Below are 21,804 nucleotides of genomic sequence, written 5' to 3' on the forward strand. Positions count from 1 at the left end.
TCCTCAGTGACGATATGATGACGAGCCTGATAGGTGATATCTGCCTGCCCTGGTTGTCTCAGTCTAGACATGTTTTATGTCAGGACTGGTTATGATGATCAGAGTGGGTGATGTCGCTGTAAGCGTGAAGCACAAACACGAGGCATTTGTCTGAGAGGAAACTAGCTTGCTTTTAGTTATAGAGACATGAATTGTGTTGACACTTGAAAGGGGTTCCTGATGGATTGAATGAAACAATTCAACAGTTTATATTGAAACAAGAATAATACTAAACTCAACCCATAAAGTATCGAAACGATTATAGATGGTCAGATATATTGGAAACTGAAATATACAGCAAAAACGTATTTAATGTATATAAAGCGCAATTTTCTCCTGCGCATTTTGATACCTCTTTTGTTGCTCTGCGATATCATTTGGTCGAGGTATGGGCGCTTGAGTGGCTTCAAGTCGGATTTTGAAAGTTGCACTTAGCTCCTATACCAAGCCAAATGCGTTGTATTGTGACCAATAAATGACCATTGCTTTTGTCCGCCAAATTCAAATGAGTATGTGTGATGGTGTGCACACCAAGTATTGAGATGTCAGCAGAAAGAGTTCATGAGATAAGTCAGAGATAAGTAAAGGAAGTTGGAAGTCGAAGGAGTAAAATTAAGTAAAGTTCATGGTTTAGTAAACACATCTGTGTCCTTTGTCTTGATTTTGTGTGTGTCTGTGTATACCACAAACGCATTTGGCTTGAATAGGAGCTAAGTGCAACTTTCAAACTCCGACTTGAAGCCACTCAAGCGCCCATAACTCGACTAAATGATATCGTAGAGCAACAAAAGAGGTATCAAAATGTGTAGGAGAAAGCTGTGCTTTATATACATTAAATACGTTTTTGCTATATATTTCAGTTCCCGATATATCTGACCATCTATAATCGTTTCGATACTTTATGGGTTGAGTTTATTTGTTGGAAGTGACTGAATCTTCATCTTAGCCATAACATTTTGATATGCAGAACTGATAGTAATACCCATTGAGTTGGTAATTGCAAGTTGTAGACATGTTGAATAAGTTGTACCATTGCTGTTACTTGCCTGAGTGTCAAGGTGTCAAGTTGAGCCATGTGTAATAAAGTCCGACAACAAAGTCTTGAATGATTAAGCAAGAAGCAACTTTATTTTGAAAATTTAAAATTCAAGTTGAAGCCCACAGCAGCTGGTCCATTCTAAAATGACAATTGACAAGTTGAGAAAATGTAAGCGTGACTTGAATAGTAACAGCCCTCTGCAATAGTACAGAGGATTTAAACATAAAGTTGAATTTGCACTCCATCACAACAGGACAAGCGATTGTTTTTTGACTGATTGGCGGTAACACACTTAGGTGGGAAAAGTGTTCACCTTATTGATCAAAAACCAATTATTTGTTGCTCAGTGATGGAGTGTTAATTTTAAAATCTATAGGGACTTTTTAAAATGGCCCTATACAATGATCATCTCGTAGTAGGTTTTGTTTTTACTGCATGCGTGAACAAAGGCCCAACTTGCGCCGGTTTAAATTACCAAAAATTGTTCATTAATCGTCTGTCACACAATACCCCTCTGGTAGGTGCTTCACCCAGCTGTGTGGACGTCTTTCTATAAATCCATGATGTTATGAGTCTTGCCTATTATGAACTGATCGTAGTGTAGCTTGAAGAAATTCATTAAGTTTGTGTGATATAATTATAAGAATGTTCTTCTTGTCAAAACCAAATATATTTACTGACCGGACAGATGGCCAAAACTGTCAGGAAATATAGTTGGTTTTGACAAGAACATTTGTGTAATAATAATCATAGTATACCTGGTATGAATCTTGCCTTATTTTAGCAGCATTTCTGGTCAGTATTTGAGTTAAGACTGATTCTGTAAATTTTTGTGCTGAAGCATTTTGAAATCTTGTCATACCAGACTTCTCAATCCTCAGTGACGATATGATGACGAGCCTGATAGGTGATATCTGTCTGCCCTGGTTGTCTCAGTCCAGACATGTTTTATGTCAGGACTGGTTATGATGATCAGAGTGGGTGATGTTGCTGTAAGCATGAAGCACAAACACGAGGCATTTGTCTGAGAGGAAACTACATTGCTTGAGACCTACAACTTCATAACCATGTCAGACTTAGTGTCCACAGATCAAAATCAAATATGGGGTGCCCCATACTTGTCAAATTTGGGCAGATCATGGTGTCCGTCATAATTTGAAAGTGGGGGGAATGTTGGTCATAACCTTAAACTGTTCAGACTTACTATCAACATCTACTACTTCACCATTTACCAGGTACATCCACAGTAGTTGGAAACATTTCAGACCAAAACAGCAGATTCTTTGAAAACTCCTCCAGCTGTATTTTGTTTAAATTGAAATGTTCTTGGATATCTGACCAGATTATATAATAATTTGTAAAATAAATTTCATTTTGTCTACACAGGAAGTAAAAGACGCTAAGATAGCAATTCTGACGTGTCCATTTGAGCCTCCTAAACCCAAGACTACACACAAACTGGACATCAAATCTGTAGAAGACTACCATAAGCTGAGAGATTATGAGCATGCAAAATTTGCTGAAATGATCAAACAGGTAGGGTCATAACTCAAGGTATATTGTTGATAGCGATCGATAGGCAAAAGTGATGCATGCTGGGAAGGAAAAGGGCTCAAATTGCGATGTCAGGTGGCCAATTCTATAGCTTATGAGCCCTTTCATTCCCAGCATGCATCAAGTTTGCCCATCGATGCTTGATTTGCCATGTGAGTGCAAGAAACGGGTGTGATTCTTCAAGATTTTTCCTGATTTCAGGATTTTTTGTGGATTTTCTTTCCCTATCAGGATATTGAATCACCTCTGAAGAAAGTTATTTGTGCAATAGCTACCTAAGGTTTGAGAGTAGTGGTACTTGAGATGTTTCTGTGAACAAATATATCACCTAATAAACAATCTTAAAATAAAATTACTCGTAAGGTAAATATTTGTTAAGGTTCTGGTGTCGATGACCATGAGCTTGACAACAAGTTCTGAGTAGACTATCTCCCAGTCTTACTGAAGCAGGACATCATGTCATGGCTGTAATTTAGAGCAATCCTTCAATGAAACAGTTTGTATTCTTGGATGGACCAAGTTCAATTTTGTGTATTTAATCAAATTAAGTTCATGTCGGTTGTACATGTGCTAAAACTGAACTAAAAAAATTGGTTTTCAACATTGGATCAAATTAACATATAGCAGGCTTAAAAAAGTCTGTGGTGTATGCAGCAGATGACAATTTCAGTGCTTGAATGTATGAACATCGTGTGTGATGCACTGGTATATCGTGGCAGTGTTCCAGGCCTATGTGATGGCAAGGTAATGACAGCCTCTATAGCTTTTCCTTCTACTATGTTAGCCGTCATATCCCAATTTTATTAATCCCTGATAGAAATCAGTTGCTGTATTGATTACTCACAGTATTTAATTTCCCCATGTATGACTGCAGGTTAAGGACTCTGGTGCCAATCTTGCTATCTGTCAGTGGGGCTTTGATGACGAAGCTAATCATTTACTACTACAGAATGAATTACCCGCTGTACGCTGGGTAGGAGGGCCAGAAATAGAGGTAAGCAGAGAATATGCCATGTTTTTTGCACATTTTGGTCAAGGATTCTTGCACCCGTCTACCTAGAATTTTGCTGGACTCTGTTTTGCAAAGGAAATTTGTGATAATCATTTGATTCTTACAACTTGTCTACTGCACAGAATGTGAAAAAGTACTAGAATCAAATTTAATTCACACAAATCCTTTTGCAAGAATCAGTTCCTTAAGTCATCCAAACCAACATTTAACGAGCATAAAAGAGTTAAAGTAAGATCTTTAAAGAATTACAGCAAGGAATCTTTCATTGATAAGTTGTCTGAATCTGACTGGTCTGAAATATTGTTATGTAACGATGTTGATAGAGCTTGGTCCATGTTTTGTAACATATTCTTGAACACTCTTGACTCTGTTGCTCCTCTAAGGGAAGTTCGGATTAAACAACGCTCTGAACCATGGATGACAAGTGAGATTATTGATAACATCAGAGAAAGAGACTGTTTGCTTGCAAAATTTAATAAAAACAAACATATGTCTGAGTATTATAAAGAGTACTGTAAGTTACGTAATAAAGTCCAAAGAGAGATACGATCTGCTAAACAACAGTACATGTTGCATAAGATTGAGGCAAATAAAATGATTCTAAAAAGCTCTGGAAAAATCTCAAAGAGCTTGGGTACCAAAACAAAACAAAAGACTCTACCAATATGGTTTTAGATATTGATGGTAAAAGGTGTTTTGAGAACAAAGAAGTTGCTAATCATTTCAACAAATTCTTTACTGGAGTTGCTGCCAAACTTGTTGGTGAGCTGCCTGAGCCAAGTGGTCTTTATGATGTTAACTCCAACAGGTTCCAAAGCTATTACAGTCATATCAGGAATGGATCCTTTGATCTCCATGAGGTCAGTGAGACCTTTGTCTATGATGAGCTAACCAATCTTAACATCGATAAAAGCACTGGCTTAGATGGCTTGCCGGCTCGTTTTCTGAAAGATGCTGCAGAAGTCATTAAAACTCCAATCACATCTATTATTAATCTCTCTATCAGGACTGAAGTGTTTCCAAGTGAAATGAAAATTGCCAAGGTCAAACCATTATATAAAAAGAAGAGCAGGTTGGAAGTAGGCAACTACAGACCTGTTAGTATTTTGTCTGTGGCCTCCAAAATTTTGGAGAAGGCAGTGTTTGTACAATTTAACAGGTATCTCACGGAAAATAACATCTTATTTAAATTTCAGTCAGGTTTTAGAGGTAAATATTCCACAGACACATGTCTTATCTATCTTCAAGATCATATCAGAAACCAAATCAGTGCTGGTCTGTTTACTGGAATGGTGCTTCTTGACATCCAGAAAGCATTCGACAGTGTTAATCACTCTATTTTATGTCAAAAGCTTACTGCTCTGGGAATGAACTCCACTAAATGGTTTGAGTCATATCTGAATTGCAGATCTCAGATTGTTAATGTTAATGGCTCAGACTCCAACTCTATGGCTTTAACATGTGGAGTTCCACAGGGGAGTATCTTGGGTCCCATTTTGTTCCTTTGTTACGTGAGCGACATGCCCAACTGTGTTGATTGTATGCTCCTTCAGTATGCAGACGATAGCGCTCTTTTGGTTTCTGATAAAGATCCGTTGAAAATTGGGCAGCAGCTTAGCAAAAATCTTGAAAGCTGTAACAAATGGCTCATAGATAACAAACTTTCTCTCCACATGGGTAAAACAGAACTCATTCTTTTTTGGAACAAAAGCGTAAATTGAAGAATTGGCAAAATTATACCATTGAGTGTGAAGGGCAAACAATTCATGCTACTTCCTCAGTCAAATACTTAGGCCTTACTATTGACCAGTGCTTGAATGGTGACGAAATGGGTCTTGGTGTCATAAAAAAAGTAAATTCTAGACTCAAATTTCTTTACAGACAGGCAAAGTTTCTTGATCAAAATATCAAGAAAATTTTATGCTCTGCTCTTGTACTTTGTTTGTTTGATTACTCTATTTCTTCTTGGCATGCTGGCACACATAAGCAGATGAGTAAAAGCCTACAAATTGCTCAAAACAAAGTTATCAGATTTATTTTAAATAAGAATTGCATGTATCATATTACAGAAGATGATTTTAAAGATCTTAATTTCCTTAACATACAAAATAGGGCTAAACAACTCAGGTTGAACCATGTTTTTGATATTTTTAATGAAGTTGGCCCAGACTATCTTAGTTCAAATTTTACCAGAGTTTCAAACGTGCACCAATACAGTACTAGAAACAGTGCTCAAAATTTTCGTGTTCCAAAATCCACTACCATCACTTCTGGCTCTTTTTATTATAATGCCATTCAGGATTGGGCCAACTTACCAAGTGCAATCAAATCAATTTCTAATAAACCAAGTTAAGTCTGTAAAAACTCATCTTTTTAACCAAATTTAGTTTCTAATGATTTTAATCATGTTTAAAGATTTTATTTTACTTTTAATATTCACTTGTATATATATATTTCTTTGTATGTTTTATATGTATGTATGCCTTTTGCCCTTCTATGTATAAAGGACCCTTCGAAATAAGCCTTTGGGCTTAAAGGGCTATCCTGTGATATCTCCTTGCCTTGTTTTTTGTGTATTATATGTTATTTATCTTAATGCATTTTATATCTATTTACCTTGTATTGTTGTATGTGCAATATGGAGATACCGAATAAAATCAAATCAAATCAAATCAAACAATGGAAGTGGAATGCTTCCAAAAGAAGCGTTAATGTTTTAATATCCTCAGTGACGATATGATGACGAGCCTGATAGGTGATATCTGCTAGCCCTGGTTGTCTCAGTCCAGACATGTTTTATGCCAGGACTGGTTATGATGATCAGAGTGGGTGATGTCGCTGTTTGCATGAAGCACAAACACGAGGCATTTGTCTGAGAGGAAGAATCAAGGCCAGTTCATATTTCAGTGCATCGTAGTTAGTTGTGTTATATCGATCACTACATGCAGTAAGTTGCATTAATTTGCAGTCCACTGCAATACCAAAATATTTAACTGTGCTGCAGTAATTTATATATTATGTTTTAAGTTCTTGTTTTCCATGTTGCATGATACCATCATTATTGTGTAAAATACTGCCAACTAATGCTACCAATACCAGCACCTTGTGGCTGAACATGAGCGTTGTGATGTTGCCACCGAGGTTGTTTCTATGCAGCAATGCGCTTCACTGCAATGCAGTGCTAGTGATTCATTCCAGTACAGTGCAGCATTGTATGAATTTCAGGCAGAGAAAGTGTCATAATACTCTCAAAGTGTTTTATGAAATCATTGCTGGAGCATTGAAACGGAGGTTTTGAAGAGCTGTAGATACAGGATGGAAAAAAATTTCTTTGTTTGCATCAAGTGTATCCAGTAAATGATATATTTGAGTTAATCAGATTTTTTTTATCTCCCCTTATAGCTTATTGCAATAGCAACCGGTGGACGCATTGTGCCTCGCTTCCAGGAGTTGAAAGCAGACAAACTAGGCAAGGCAGGAATCGTACGAGAGCTAGAATTTGGCACAACTAGGGATCGTATGCTTGTTATAGAAGAGTGTGCAAACTCTAGGGCAGTCACAATATTCATCAGAGGAGGAAATAAAATGGTAGGTACAGAAAGAGATGAGATGATTGGGGGGGGGAGGCCTGGTTTCAGAACACGGCTCAAAATTAATGGGGCTATGGGCAAGTTCACAGATTAGCCCCCCGAAAATATTTTGTTTATGGCAAACGTCTTTGCTGCAGAAATAATGATTCTTTTCGGTAAAGTTTGTGCTGCAAAAATATGCCTTGTGAGTTTTATTTTATGTGTTTATGTTTGCATAATTATATCCATTGATATATGTGGTGCCATCAGATGAAAATTAGACAAAAATATGATTATTTTAGAAAATTTGTTCTCCGTATCATGAGTAACTTGGTGAAGTGGTCAAAATTTGAGATTTTGCTTTTGTCCAATAAAAGCAGTCTCAAGATCCTCAGTGACGATATGATGACGAGCCTGATAGGTGATATCTGCCTGCCCTGGTTGTCTCAGTCCATACATGTTTTATGTCAGGACTGGTTATGATGATTAGAGTGAGTGATGTTGCTGTAAGAATGAAGCACAAACACGAGGCATTTGTCTGAGAGGAAAACTAAATGATTGTTAAACAATTAAAACTCCTACATAATGTTTGAGAAGAATAAATTATTTCTATTCAGGAGTGTGTTCACACGTTTCTTGACAGTGTTTTCCTTGTAAATAGTGCAAAGATTTGAATTTTAAAATTAAGAATGTTAGTTGATGGAAGATCAAACAAATATGGCTTCATTTTGGTTCCCAACATTTGCAGAACTTGCAATTGTTGAAAATATACACATGTCAAAATGTTAGGGAAGTTGCATTATAATTATATTCAGCAGAGGGAATAAAATGAAGTACAGAAAGAAATCAGATGTTTTGGGGGGCGCTGCAGAACAGGGCTCAAAATTAACTGGGGCCAAGGGTGATTGGCACCCACAGAATAGCCCACATGGAAAATATTTGTCAATGGCATAGATTCTGTTTAAAAATTACAGCTGTTGTAATTAAAAGTATTTGAGGCCTGTGTCAGAGGTTTGATGGAAATCTTAAATGTTATAGAGCAAAAAAAAAAGACAATTTATGATTGTTGATATGTTTTCCCTGCATTCTAATTTTCTTGTAGTAAATGTATCAATTTCACAAAAATGTTATATGCTGCAAAAATGAAGATTCTTTTCAGCAATGTTTGTGATGCAATGATTAAGCCTCACCGTATTTTGCTGCATGTGTTTTTGCATTGTCAAATATCCATTGATATATGTGGCACCATCAGATGAAAAATAGACAAAAATATGATATTTTCAAAACACTTCTTCTCTGTATCATGAGTAACTTGGTGAAGTGGTAGAATTTCAAGATTTTTTTTTGCCCATTGAAAACGGTCTTGGTAAATACAAGATCCTCAGTGATGATATGATGACGAGCCTGATAGGTGATATCTGCCTGCCCTGGTTGTCTCGGTCCAGACATGTTTTATGTCAGGACTGGTTATGATGATCAGAGTGGGTGATGTCACTGTAAGTGTGAAGCACAAACACGAGGCATTTGTCTGAGAGGAAAAGTAAATGATTGTTAAACAATTAAAACTCTACATAATTTGATACGGATATTAATCATAATGTTTAAGAGGAATAAATTATTTCCATTCAGGAGCCTGTTCACACGCTTCCTGACCGTGTTCTCCTTGTAAATAATGCAAAGATTTGAATTTTGAAATTAAAGGAAGTCTCCGGCAATCATAACATTATGCCTTGTGTGTTAGAAAAATAATTATCAAGCACGAATCACATGGTTTTATTTAAAACAATAATGACCATAAAAACAGTCGGCTCTCAAATTTTCTAAGTGCAAGGACATAATGGTTATTTGTGCTCAATTGTTGTCGGCCTTCATTGTATAACAGGGACGTCATTGCACTCGACAATTTTCGGCGCCCAGGAATTTTGAATATCGCGTATTAAGAGACGGATATTTTATTCGCTTTTATGGTCAATATGAGTTTGTTTTGAATAAAACCATGTGATTTATGCTTGATCATTATTTTTCTTACATTATAAGGCATAATGTTATGATTACTGGAGACTCCCTTTAAGAATGTTAGTTGATGGAAGAACAAACAAATCTGGCTTCATTTTGGTTTCCAACATAATGGTTGCAGTTGTTGAAAATATACACAAGATATATACAAGATCCTCAGTGATGATATGATGACGAGCCTGATAGGTGATATCTGCCTGCCCTGGTTGTCTCAGTCCAGACATGTGTTATGTCAGGCTGGTTCTGATCAGAGTGGGTGATGTCGCTATTTGCATGAAGCACAAACACGAGGCATTTGTCTGAGAGGAAGAGTAAAGGGTTGTTTAAAGGAAATGCTATTTCTTTCTTTTATAAAATGTTAGCCCGTCCAAATGAGAGACCTAATGGCAGAATGGTGTGGGGGTGGGGTGGGGTGTGTCTGTCAACAATGTGTAGGACTTCTGGTTAAAATTTGTCTCATGAAGCAGTTCAATGCTTCATATCTTATTGCTATCAAACTTGGGTCATAGCTACACTCTGGGAACCTTTATGTTTTGGTGGTGTTCAAGGTCACATGAGGTCAAAGATCATTATGTTAGGCTTTGGTTAAATTTGGGTTTCATGAAGACCAAACTGTAGCAGCCTTTGTGTAATGGTGGTGTTCAAAGTTCATTTAAGGTTAGCTTGTTGTAGCTGAAAATGAAATCCAAATGCAACATAAACATGGTCATAGCTACACTGTATGTGTGGTGGTTGTCACTTCCATAAATGCCATCCCTATTTGAAATCATGTGTAAGAGACAAAGATTTTAAGGCTACATGCTCTTTTTGGTTGAAATTTTTGGCGGGAAATAATCCCGCCAAAACATTAAAGTAATCTTTTCCCACAACTAAATATCATAGTCAGGAAAATAATGATGCATCTGGTAGCTTAGATCATAACTTTCATTATACTTAGTTGCAATTATCCCAGAAAATTCTTGATTTGTTTTTACAGAGTCTTGAATTGTCGATGTTTTTGATCAAAAAACATCACTCGGTGTATTTTGAAACTTGAGGCATTAACTCTTCTCAAATTAGCCCCAAATCATAATTTATTATATGCAGGTGTAGTAAACACCAATGGGAATAATTGGACGTTGTTTGTGGAGCCTAAATTTGGTTTGATTTTATTTCACAATAATTCTAAGGTGAGAATTTTGACCTGACATTTCCTTTTTGGATTTCAAATTTAAATTCATTGATATGTGATATTTTGAATAAATAAAGAGTACGCTTACCTTTCTGCAGCACTTCCCGGTATCATTAAGCATCTGCTGATAACCAACATTTTAGCTGAAAACAGTCCCTTCCTATCATTTTTGAACAAAACATGGTTCAAAAGTGCGTACACTACGCGTATAAAATAGCACAGCGAGGTAATGAAGAGAGCTATTTACGGTGGGGTATCTATTGTAAGCTATTAGGGTAGGCCTATAGTATATCTTCCCGCAAGTGACAAGATGTGTCAAGCAGGGCGGTATATGGTCATTTTCACAGTAAAGGGTGTAACTTTTGATTTTTAGGGTCAAAATTTCAAACCACTTAAATATGTTTCTGTTTACTGTAATCATGCATAGAAGCAACTTAAATTCCAGTAAAATAGTGTTTCAAGGCTTAAACCTTTTGATTTCTGATAAAAAATTTGACATTTCCATAACATTTTGGTTAAAATCTAAGAAAAAATGTATTTTACATAAGCTCAGAAAATTATGACATGAAAGCTGGAATACATGTGAAATCCCATTCCAAAGTAAGTCAACAGATATAAGTTAAATTTTATACCATGTTTTGCTATGTTTGTAATTGCAATTTTGAAAATTTTTAACATCAAGGGTCATTTGCAATGGAAATTTCCCAACCTTAAACATATTTTTTAAGTTTTAATTGGGTTCCTAAAATAATTTAAATGTCTAACTTCATGTACAAATACTACTTGATGAAAGGAACCTCCCAGCCAAGTTTCACAGAAATTGGAGTTATTTTTTAGAATTGGCAATTCAAGCGATTTGTGTTTCGGAGGCTTCAGTTAACAACACAGGTGATCATAAAAGTAAAATATTTGGCTAACTACTACAAGTTGACATGAAAAATAGGTAAAAAATATCACAATTACCAATTTTCATGCTTTGCTTCTAAGTATTGAATTTCAGTTGTGACAAAATTAAATTATCACAGCAAGTCATTTTTTTTGTTTCGAGGCTTCATGTTTACAATGGTTAAACATGGCAGAAGTAGTTTTTTTGAAAACAACACTGTTGGGATCATCTAAGCTGTTATTTTCTTGTGTGTATTGAATCAATGATTCTATGCGGCAGATATTGCAGATTTATAACATGATAATTTTTTCACCCATTTGTTAAGTATGGTGTTATTTGCATGTGAAGCCTCCGAAACAGGCTTTCTTGGATATCAGTATATTTTTTCAAGCATTAACCATAATATCAATTTTTTTTTAAATTTATGACATTCTGCACATATCATGCAACAATTACAATGCAGATATCAATATGGAACATACCAATTTAGATATGCATAGATGATAATTAAGTTTACTGTTGTTTCGGAGGCTTCATTTGTTTCGAGGCTTCAATTGTTAACGGAAAGTTTGTATTGGGTCCCATTTTCAAACGGTGATATATATCTCCATGATTTAAAAACAAGTGACTTGAGGATCTACTTTGCTACATTTTGATAAATAGATTGGATGAGCTCTTTTATTTATATTTGCCCAAGCTTGCTGAACAGTTTGTTTCGAAAAAAAAAAAAAAGTTAACGGAAAATCGGCTCTTTGAAGTCAAGATTTTATACTAATTTTAAAAGCTTGCAAATCAACTAATTTTTGTTACCCATTTCAAGTTAAGATATCAACTGTTATGAATCAAGAAGAAGTGAAGAAATAACCAAGAATTATGAACCAAAGCTATACCCACAAAGTTTGTTAACAATTGTTAACGGAAAATGAAGCCTCGAAACGACAAATATCGAAGTCCGGTTCTCAAAAATACAGGGCTGTTCACAATTAAATCTAATGTGGCAGTGTTTACTGAACATATGACCGTACTTTCAGGATAAGAAAAATTATCCATGAACTAACTGAAGAAAACACAGGGTTTTACAAAATGTTACTGTTTTTTACAGTTTTTCAAAATGGCAATATTAGGTACATTTAAGCCTGCTAAAACTGAACGCAGTAACTCCCGAAGATGATTATGCTACCCAAGGTAGCTGCTAACTAGATGACTTATGTGGCCAAAAATCATGGAATTCTGTGGCTTTATTAGAAAACTACGGATCAAAATGTTAAAAATCCAAAGTTACACCCTTTACCGTGAAAATGACCATATTCAAACGCTATTGTCTGGATCATTGAGTATCGATTGCGCACGTATACATGCAGCACGGATGTGTGTGGTCTTCCCCAGGTTTTGACATAAATTACAAATGACGTCCTGAATGACCCAGCGTTTTCATTTTATTATTACTAAATTAATCGTCGTTTATCACGAGTGCCAAGAGTCGTACCAGTTCAATTCATCAAAATTAATTTGTATTAAATGAAAAACAAACAGACAAGTAGAGTCATATGTCTTTCTATGACCGTATTCCTACCAAAATCTGATTTTCAATACACTAGAAACATGTTGATATGTATATCTTTGAAAATCGCCAAATGTTAACCACAGTCACCGTGGCACAGTAGGCATCTTTAGCATTCATAGTTTGGCAGTTGTTCGAACCCCGGTGAAAATTTAGTATTTTTTATTCTTTTTACTAATGCGCTGTGCCGTTTTTCAAACACGCCCCTGAATGAAACTGATGGGCAAGTACCCTTAATGTGTATTTTGTAATGTTTTGTTTTGCCTCTACCTTTTTCTGTATGATATTTTCACACCTTTGAATTATCCCACACATTTCAATTTGCTTGAGATTTTCTCTTTATATATGTGCATAGTAATCGGAATTCCTTGTAAGTATTTCTGGTAATTTACGAGGCCAAACGCTATGCTACAGTAATCTAATCTATATCCATTGTGGAGAAACTCAATCTACCTGAATCATATGGTTGGAATAGGTTTTTCTGAATGGAACATTTTATTCAAGATCAGCAAAAACACCTTGAACGATTTGTGTTTTTAATTTGTAGAAATGAATACATGGAAATAGTGTGAAGATAAGAATGTCTGGTTGGTGGAAGAACAAGCAAATGTTGTTTCATTTTGGTTTCCGTCATATTTTTTGTACATTGTCCTCCTGATGTACTGATTGTATTAATCTCATACATAATGAACACTTGCATTTTGTCTTCACTACAGATAATAGAAGAAGCCAAACGTAGTTTACATGATGCCCTGTGTGTTATCCGTAACCTGGTGAGAGAAAACCATGTTGTGTATGGGGGTGGAGCAGCAGAGATTGCATGCTCACTGGCAGTCAGTGAAGAAGCAGATAAGGTGAGTGATTAGCATAGTTTACATGATGCCCTGTGTGTTATCCGTAACCTGGTGAGAGAAAACCATGTTGTGTATGGGGGTGGAGCAGCAGAAATTGCATGCTCACTGGCAGTCAGTGAAGAAGCAGTTAAGGTGAATAATTGTTGATGTATTCTAATTCAGACTTGCTGATATTCCGTTTCTTCAACACTTTGGCAGAATCAAATCCGATATTCACCGATTTATAAATGCCTCACCAATATTTCAAATGAATTTTAATGTTCTGAGGCTTCCAGTAGTTGTAAGTAATAAGTAACAAAATAAATTGAATACTCGAACATACTTTTTAGACTTACTATGTTACCTATGGTAATGCCAGGCTCCGTCAGGCAACTGACCTGCAATCACATCAGATAACCGTCCCAGCTGGTTAAGTTGCCTGATGAAATTTGGTGTTACCAGATGCATCATAGCAAGTCTTAAAAGAAACCTCCAGGCTCCAGTATTAAGATTTATTCCCAAAATTGAAGAGTATTCATTGTTTGTTTAAGAATCACCAAAGTAGATTCTTGTAAATTTGAAAGAAAGCCCTTATGTAAATTTGATCCTCAGTGACGATATGATGACGAGCCTGATAGGTGATATCTGCCTGCCCTGGTTGTCTCAGTCCAGACATGTTTTATGTCAGGACTGGTTATGATGATCAGGGTGGGTGATGTCACTGTAAGCATGAAGCACAAACACGAGGCATTTGTCTGAGAGGATAAATTAAAAAAGCTCATTTATGACTTGCACAGCTTCAGCTGTATTGATGAGATAATTGATTAGTTGATATTTCTTTGTAAGCTTTCAGATGTGTAGCTTATACAATAGAAGCATGTGACATAGTTACTTGCAATCATAGCCAATTATATCATGATTACAGTGACTTTAGGCGTGTGATAGTTTTTACTATCACATGGCATGAAAAGAAACCATGTGATATCATGATATAAAACAAATATTACATGCCAATATTCGTAATAGTAAAAATATATCATTTGGTCAAATTTTGACTGTCCTATTCCACTCGGCTACGCTTCGTGAAATAGAAAAGTCAAAATTTGACCTCATGATATATTTTGTACTATCACACTCATAGGCATGTAATATTTGTATAATATACAACTTTGTTCAAGAGAATCACACCAATTCTGCAACACACACACCAGTTAATTCCAGGGGGATAGTACTATGCAGAGTGGATTCATTTGAAGGTTTCCACTTGCTTAAATGCCAATCTGGTATCGGTATACTAAAGTGAAAAATGATTACGACCTTCAGAAGTAAATCGAATTCCTTGCAGGAATATGTGACATTTCCTGTAGATATGTAAATAATCCTTGAGTGAGATTCATACCATTACCTAGGATGAAATTCTTACGAAATTTTGACCTGAATTTCCCAACTCTTTTTCCAGATTTCCACCATAGAACAGTACGCCATGAGGTCGTTTGCTGATGCTCTTGATTCGGTACCCATGGCGCTAGCAGAGAACAGTGGATTACATCCCATCCGTACCATGGCAGATGTGAAATCTAGACAGCTGAAGGAGAAGAACCCTAGACTAGGCATTGATTGCATGGGAAAGGGAACAAATGGTAAGTGTTGTGTGTGTTTTGTGTCATTAATTAAATGAATTAAATATCAAGTTATAAAGTGAAGTATAATGTGTGTCTTACACTACATCTGGAATGTGGAAAGCACCTCTCTGTTGTGACTAAACCACTGTGATACACATTTTTGTTTAAAATTCTAGTTTCTAAAATACGAACTGCTAGGACAATTTAACTCAATACTTGGCATGCGAATGTTTGGGTGATGGGCCTCAATGTGATGAAGAAAACCTGTGTTTTAATTGGACCAGCCACCTTTTAAATTGGTGACATTTTCACTGTAGACCAGCATGGGGCAGTGGAATAGGTAGAGGGGAAAGAGTATGTTGGTTTAAACTTCTACCAGGTCTGATATGACTATTTAATGTCATTGCGCTAGGCTTTTCCACTTTATATATTGTGCATAGTAATCGGAATTCCTTGTAAATATTTCTGGTGATTTGCGAGGCCAAACGCTATGCTACAGTAATCTCTATAGATCCATTGTGGAGCAACTCACTCTAACTGAATCACATGGTTGGAACAGGTTAATCTGAATGGAACATTACACACAAGATCTGTTCTTGATGTAATTAATGTTTGTTGATTTAAAGTAGTGGGAACAATGCAAACTAATGAAGTTTTGGTGTTTTTAATTTACAGATATGAAGGAGCAACATGTTATAGAAACACTCCACGGCAAGAAGCAGCAGATCAATCTAGCAACACAGCTTGTGCGTATGATTCTGAAAATTGACGACGCCAGGTCACCCAACTTTACTGGCCAATAATGTTACGCCTTTGTTCTCTCTAGTAAATTGCTACAAGACTTTAACTGTATGTGTCAGTACTTTGTACCAGAATGCATTTATCAAGTCGGTCAAAAATTAATATTCCGTCGGTGTTCTTGCAAGAACATACAGGTTGGTCAACTTTTGTGTTTGATTGGAATAGCTCAGTCATCAATACAGTATACTGGTAGTTACGGTCGTCCATGTGCAATAGATTATGTGCTTTCACTGGTGTGAATCGCAAAGATGGCTATGTCATGTTAACAGACAGCCCCTATGTATCCATTGTGACTGAGAGCAAATCAAACACAGAAATTGCTGCTTAGAAGTTGAAAAGCCACAGCTGGAGTATGGGATATTGTTAGATGACAGCATAGGAACTCTATTATGACCAATAATGTTGGTCTATTTTAAGCACCATATGGTGATAATATTACTTCTTGCATCTGCATCATGACATCAAAACCTGCAAGGTCACATGAGATGTTATGATGATGAAGAACTTAGAAGGATGAGGTACAACCTTGATTTCTAAAGAAAAGGACATTACAGAATAGTAATCTGTTATCACAAAAGTCCTGAAAACACAATGTTTTTTAAGTCCTAAGCCTACACCTCGCATGTTATGACTTGATTATAACATAAAATCATGTTATTTTTTGTTCATACTTCAATGTCACATGTGTCACTTTCAAAGAGACAGGTGCCCTGTTTAATCCTAAGCAAATCAAGGCTGTACTGATTGCAGATTTATGCTTCAATGCATTCACACCCACAAACCACCTCTGACAATGAATGGAATTTGTCCAGCATGAAATAAAATCAAATCCAAGACCCTGGTAATTTAGTGTTAACTAGGTTCCACTATACAATGTATAGTATACATGTAACTATAAGCAAAAGGCATTGGTTGGCATGCAAGAGGTTATTCAAAGTTGTTACACAAGACATTTGGCAAAAAAAGACAAATATTTTGCTTCAGAATGTCAACAGGGTTATAGCGCATCTATGGATTGCTTGATGTGTAAAGAATTCATACTGTAAAATGTAGCATTTGTTAGGAAAGCCTTTTTCAGCAGAGGCTTCCATTCTCCATGTAACTCTGGTCATGGAATTGATGTGGAGTATACAGAATAAAAAGAAAAATTTCAAATGGCCTGGGCTTCTCAAGCAAAATATGCCCTCCTGCCTTTAAACTCATGACTAAAGCAAGCTCTCTTACACAGTTACAGGAAAATAAAAACTTGGCGTGGGCAGCTACTATATATTCTGTCCATTCCATTTCCTAATGACAAGCAGGTACAGTTGTATAGTAAAAATGTCCCTCACCCCATCGTTAAATTGTGGGAATCAACTATGTGAATGAAGATTTAATGTGGTTGTCAATGTTCACTGAAGATTTGAATAACCATAGCACAATTATATCCATCAAAGTTTTGATGTTTTTGTTTTTTTACTTTTCTTATTTTGTATCCCATACAATTCGCAGAACATTAATTTTGATGGTCAATGCATCAACCCCAAAAATAAAAACAAATGTTTTTGGTCTATGTAAGAAAACTTAAAAACAAGTAGTTCAGAATCGAAAAAATTCAAAAAATTAAGTGCAAAATTATATAACTATATATCTTCAGGATGTGCTGAAAGTTTGCAAAGCCTGAAAGTTAAGTGTCGTGTTGTGCTGTGACTTTGTGATGTTTTACATAATACAATGTACACGTATAAATAAAATAAGCACTCAAAATTCAGAGAAATGCGTGATGTTATTGATTTATTTTTAGTGTGGGATGTATAATCAATGGATAGGCATTGTCCCTATTTTTACTGAAACAAAAAGCATAAAAGAGCGATTTTACCATGGCCCTATTTTTGCAAAAATATGTCTAGTAATGTATAGGAAGTTCAGGAATGTTCAAATTTTTTTCTCCCATTTGTCCCTATTTGTGAGGTATGTATTTGGCAGGTATGTGAAAAATGTGAAGCTTCATTCATTGTATGTTGCTGTCTGTACGGACAGACTCCACCAACATTTGGGAATTCAATCATATTTCACTGTTGTTCATCAATATTCAACAACGATGCATCGGCATGGTTTACTTTATAGTCTGATTGAACCTGCTTATGAGTGTAAAGTTGGGTATATGACGCAATTTTTTGCTTTAATATTGACATCAGATGAATAATAAATATATGCATAGTGGGCACCCTTGAGCATTCAGAGAAATTCGGGGTCAAAGTTTAAAGAGGTCAAAACATTGCAAAATATTCCCCATATTACAAGCATTCAGAAAATATATAGTTTGACCCACTTACGACCAATCAGTCTGGAGTTATTGGTGAAAAGGTCAACGGTTGGGATAGGGGTCAAACACAGAAAATTACCAAATTTTGATTAAAATGTCCTCAAAATGTTTGTATCGTTATAATCATTCAGAAAAGAAATATTTTACACTATCTACGATGTTTCATTACCATGGTAACGCATCAAAAGGAGTTGCTGCTCATTGAATCCAATTGATGTTGACATATTTTTCGGCATGACCTAGGTAACAAAATGTCGTACTTAGTGAAACTATTCTTTTTCTGAATTATTATAAGAAGACTCACAATTTGAGACCATTTTGATCAAAGTTGGTTTACTTGTGTTTGACCCTAAATTTTACCCGTATACCTTTTAGCTAATGACCAGGGACAGGCGATTTGCTTGGAAAAAAATAGCAAATTCCGCGGAACTCATGTATCCCTGCCCATAGGAAAGAAAATAGCCAATTGTGCAGAAAAAAAGTTCCGCACAAATCGCCTGTCCCTGCTAATGACTGATTTTTTGTAGGTAGGTCAACTATATTTTCCGAATCATTGTGACCCGAGGAATATTTTGGTATGTCTTTTAACTGAATTCGGAGCAATTTTAGCTGCAGCTGCCCCAGCAAAGTATAAACCAGAGGGTATGTAATTTAATTGGAGCAGCCAAAGCAGAGGGGTGTGTAATTTAATCAGAACAGCCAATCCAGGTGTATGCTTGTCAATAAGCAGGATGTAATTTAACTGGAACAGCCAAACCCCTGAGGGGTATCATTCCAGTTCGATTACATACCCGTTTCAGCCACACCACTCCACGCCATACATAAATTCTCCCAGTCACATTTCCCCAATATGAAATTTTTAAAAAGTAAAATTTTAATTTTAATTCTTTTAAAGTTTGGCAGAGGCGGGTTCGAACTCACGGCTCACCGCTTTGGCTAGTATCACGTATACCATACGTCCAGCGCCTTAGACCGCTCGACCACGAAGAACTTGATAGTGTCATCGTGAACATTTATACATATAATATTAATAAATCGCAACTTCATTACTGCATCATATTTTGGAATTTTATCTGCTTAAAACATAAATGTGTATTATAATAAAGCTACCATTATTTATATTGTTGAATTCTCAAGCGCATAGAGACAATTAATACGAGGGTCCTATGAATAGGCCTACATACACAATACATAAAATCGATTTTGATATCGGCCATGTGCTCTGCTGTGCATGTGGTTTCCCAGTGGCGGAAGCTGTATTACTGAAGTGCATCCGAACTCCATTTTGAAGCAAATGATTTTGACAAGGCATTGGATTGTTCCAGTTTGCATCCTAAATCCACATTAGACCCCTAATTTTATTTACAAAATCAAAAGATTAGATTATCATAACAACAAAACGGTAATCTTTTGTCGGGTCTAATGTGAAAATTACATTAAAAAAATACAGTTTTTACAGAATTAATTTTCACTTAATTCCAAAAAAAAAAATGGCGTAAATAAGATTGAAATAAATTCTCTACCTTCTATACTAGATCAATTGTGACGCAAGTTGTTATCAAAATTGTTGTGATAGATGTACAGTTAATATTCATATATTCCATTACCTATCTGATGGTACAGTTTTTACACAGAAAATATTTATTTGAAAAACCTGCCACTCGGCTTTTTCCGGAAAGGTCACAGGGTCGCCGTGACCTGTGCAATAATTACAATTAAAATTTTTCTTATTCTAACAGCAAGCGTTTCTAGAATATATGTGACGTGTCATGTCAAAAGGAGACACTTTTGGGCAGGATCGTAACTGGAGAAATAGCCAAAAATCTGCCCGGGGTGATTTTTTCACAATTTGGGTTTGTTGCGAATTTGTGATGTTATTAATGTTAAAAATATTGTCTGATAGTTTCAGACCAAAATATAACTGGCATCTTGTATTTTTTGATTCATTTTTCAAGGTAATTCATACTCTCAACATTGTCAATGATATTTTTGAAAGCCGATATCTCAATTTCCAATTTTATAATACCATAACTTACGAACTCAATATCTTCGCTTAGGAATGTCCGATTTCATTGGGGAAAATGGCGTTGTGGAGCAAAATATCTCTATATTTAGGATATGTAAAAACCTTAAAATTGATAACGTGCCCAAAAGTGTCTCCTTTTGACATGACACGTCACATATTATGGCGAAATGTGGTGTACGTTTCAGCTAAATTATGACCATCTGGGTTGGCTGTTCCAGTTAAATTACATGCCACCTTTAATATAGCATACTAGGCGGTTACCCGTATTTGGCGGTTCTCGGCTGTCGCGGTTACCTGGCTGATGGTGACTGATGCCCATAGGACAGTTTTTACTAATTTGACCTCAGATGACCCCTTGTGACCTTGAAATGACCTTCCAAAATTTGGCTCTAAATGTTGACCCACCACGTTTCATGCCCATACGACAGTTTTTAGTAATTTGACATTGGATGACCCCAAAATGACCGTCCAAAAATTTGACTCTAAATAAAAGTTGACTGTACCCATCAAGTTTCATGACCATACAACAGTTTTTACTAATTTGACCTCAGATGACCCAAAAATGGTCGTCCAAAAATTTGACTCTAAAAGTTGATTGTACCCACGAAGTTTCATGCCCATACGACAGTTTTTACTAATTTGACCTCAGATGACCCCTAAATGACCTCGGGTGATCTTGGCCCACCAACCGAAACAAACTTGTTCTGTCTGAGGCCCAGATGCACCCACCCACCAAGTTTGAGGAACGTGCGATCCCTAGTCTCCGAGAAAATAGGCGGAAAACAGTTTTTACTAATTTGACCTCAGATGACCCCTGGGTGACCTTGACCCACTAACCAATACAAACTTGTTCCGTCTTAGGTCAAGATGCACCTACCCACCAAGTTGCATGCCCATATGACAGTTTTTACTAATTTGACCCTTAGATGACCTCTGGTGACCTTGACCCACTAACCAATACAAACTGGTTCTGTCCCGGGTCAAGACTCTCCCGCCCGCCAAATTTCAGGTACGTGCGACCCCCGTCCTGCGTGTAAAACAGTTTTTACTAATTTGACCCCTGGATGACCTTGACCCACTAACCAATACAAACTTGTTCTGTGTGGGGTCAAGCTGCGCCCACCCACCAAGTTTGAGGAACGTGTGACCCCTAGTCTCCGAGAAAATAGGCGGACAGACAGACAGAGTCACAGACAGACAGACAGACTACCAGTATTATTATATAGATGTGACCATCCACATCGAAACGCTCGTAAAGTCGGCCCCTGGTCAATTTTGTTTTCTTCCGTGTTTAGAAAATATATATCATAAGCTTTACAATGATATATCATTTGACTTCAAACGATATCCAGAAGAGGAGTTATGGCTTG

At 36.4% G+C, this 21,804-nt stretch overlaps 1 protein-coding gene across 1 annotated transcript in view; it reads left to right on the top strand.

Moving 5' to 3' along the window:
- Positions 1 to 17,859, top strand: part of LOC140141962 (T-complex protein 1 subunit epsilon-like) — a 36,850-nt gene extending 18,991 nt beyond the window's left edge. Inside the window, exons 6-11 of the mRNA XM_072163853.1 lie at positions 2,465 to 2,614; positions 3,507 to 3,626; positions 7,047 to 7,232; positions 13,564 to 13,701; positions 15,140 to 15,320; positions 15,978 to 17,859. Of these exons, the coding sequence (XP_072019954.1) occupies positions 2,465 to 2,614; positions 3,507 to 3,626; positions 7,047 to 7,232; positions 13,564 to 13,701; positions 15,140 to 15,320; positions 15,978 to 16,105 (903 nt within the window). The 3' untranslated portion in view covers positions 16,106 to 17,859. The remainder of the gene's footprint in view (positions 1 to 2,464; positions 2,615 to 3,506; positions 3,627 to 7,046; positions 7,233 to 13,563; positions 13,702 to 15,139; positions 15,321 to 15,977) is intronic.
- The last annotated feature ends 3,945 nt before the right edge of the window (positions 17,860 to 21,804 follow it).

The sequence above is a fragment of the Amphiura filiformis genome, chromosome 20 (genome assembly GCF_039555335.1).
Source record: "Amphiura filiformis chromosome 20, Afil_fr2py, whole genome shotgun sequence".
Lineage (NCBI taxonomy): Eukaryota > Metazoa > Echinodermata > Ophiuroidea > Amphilepidida > Amphiuridae > Amphiura > Amphiura filiformis.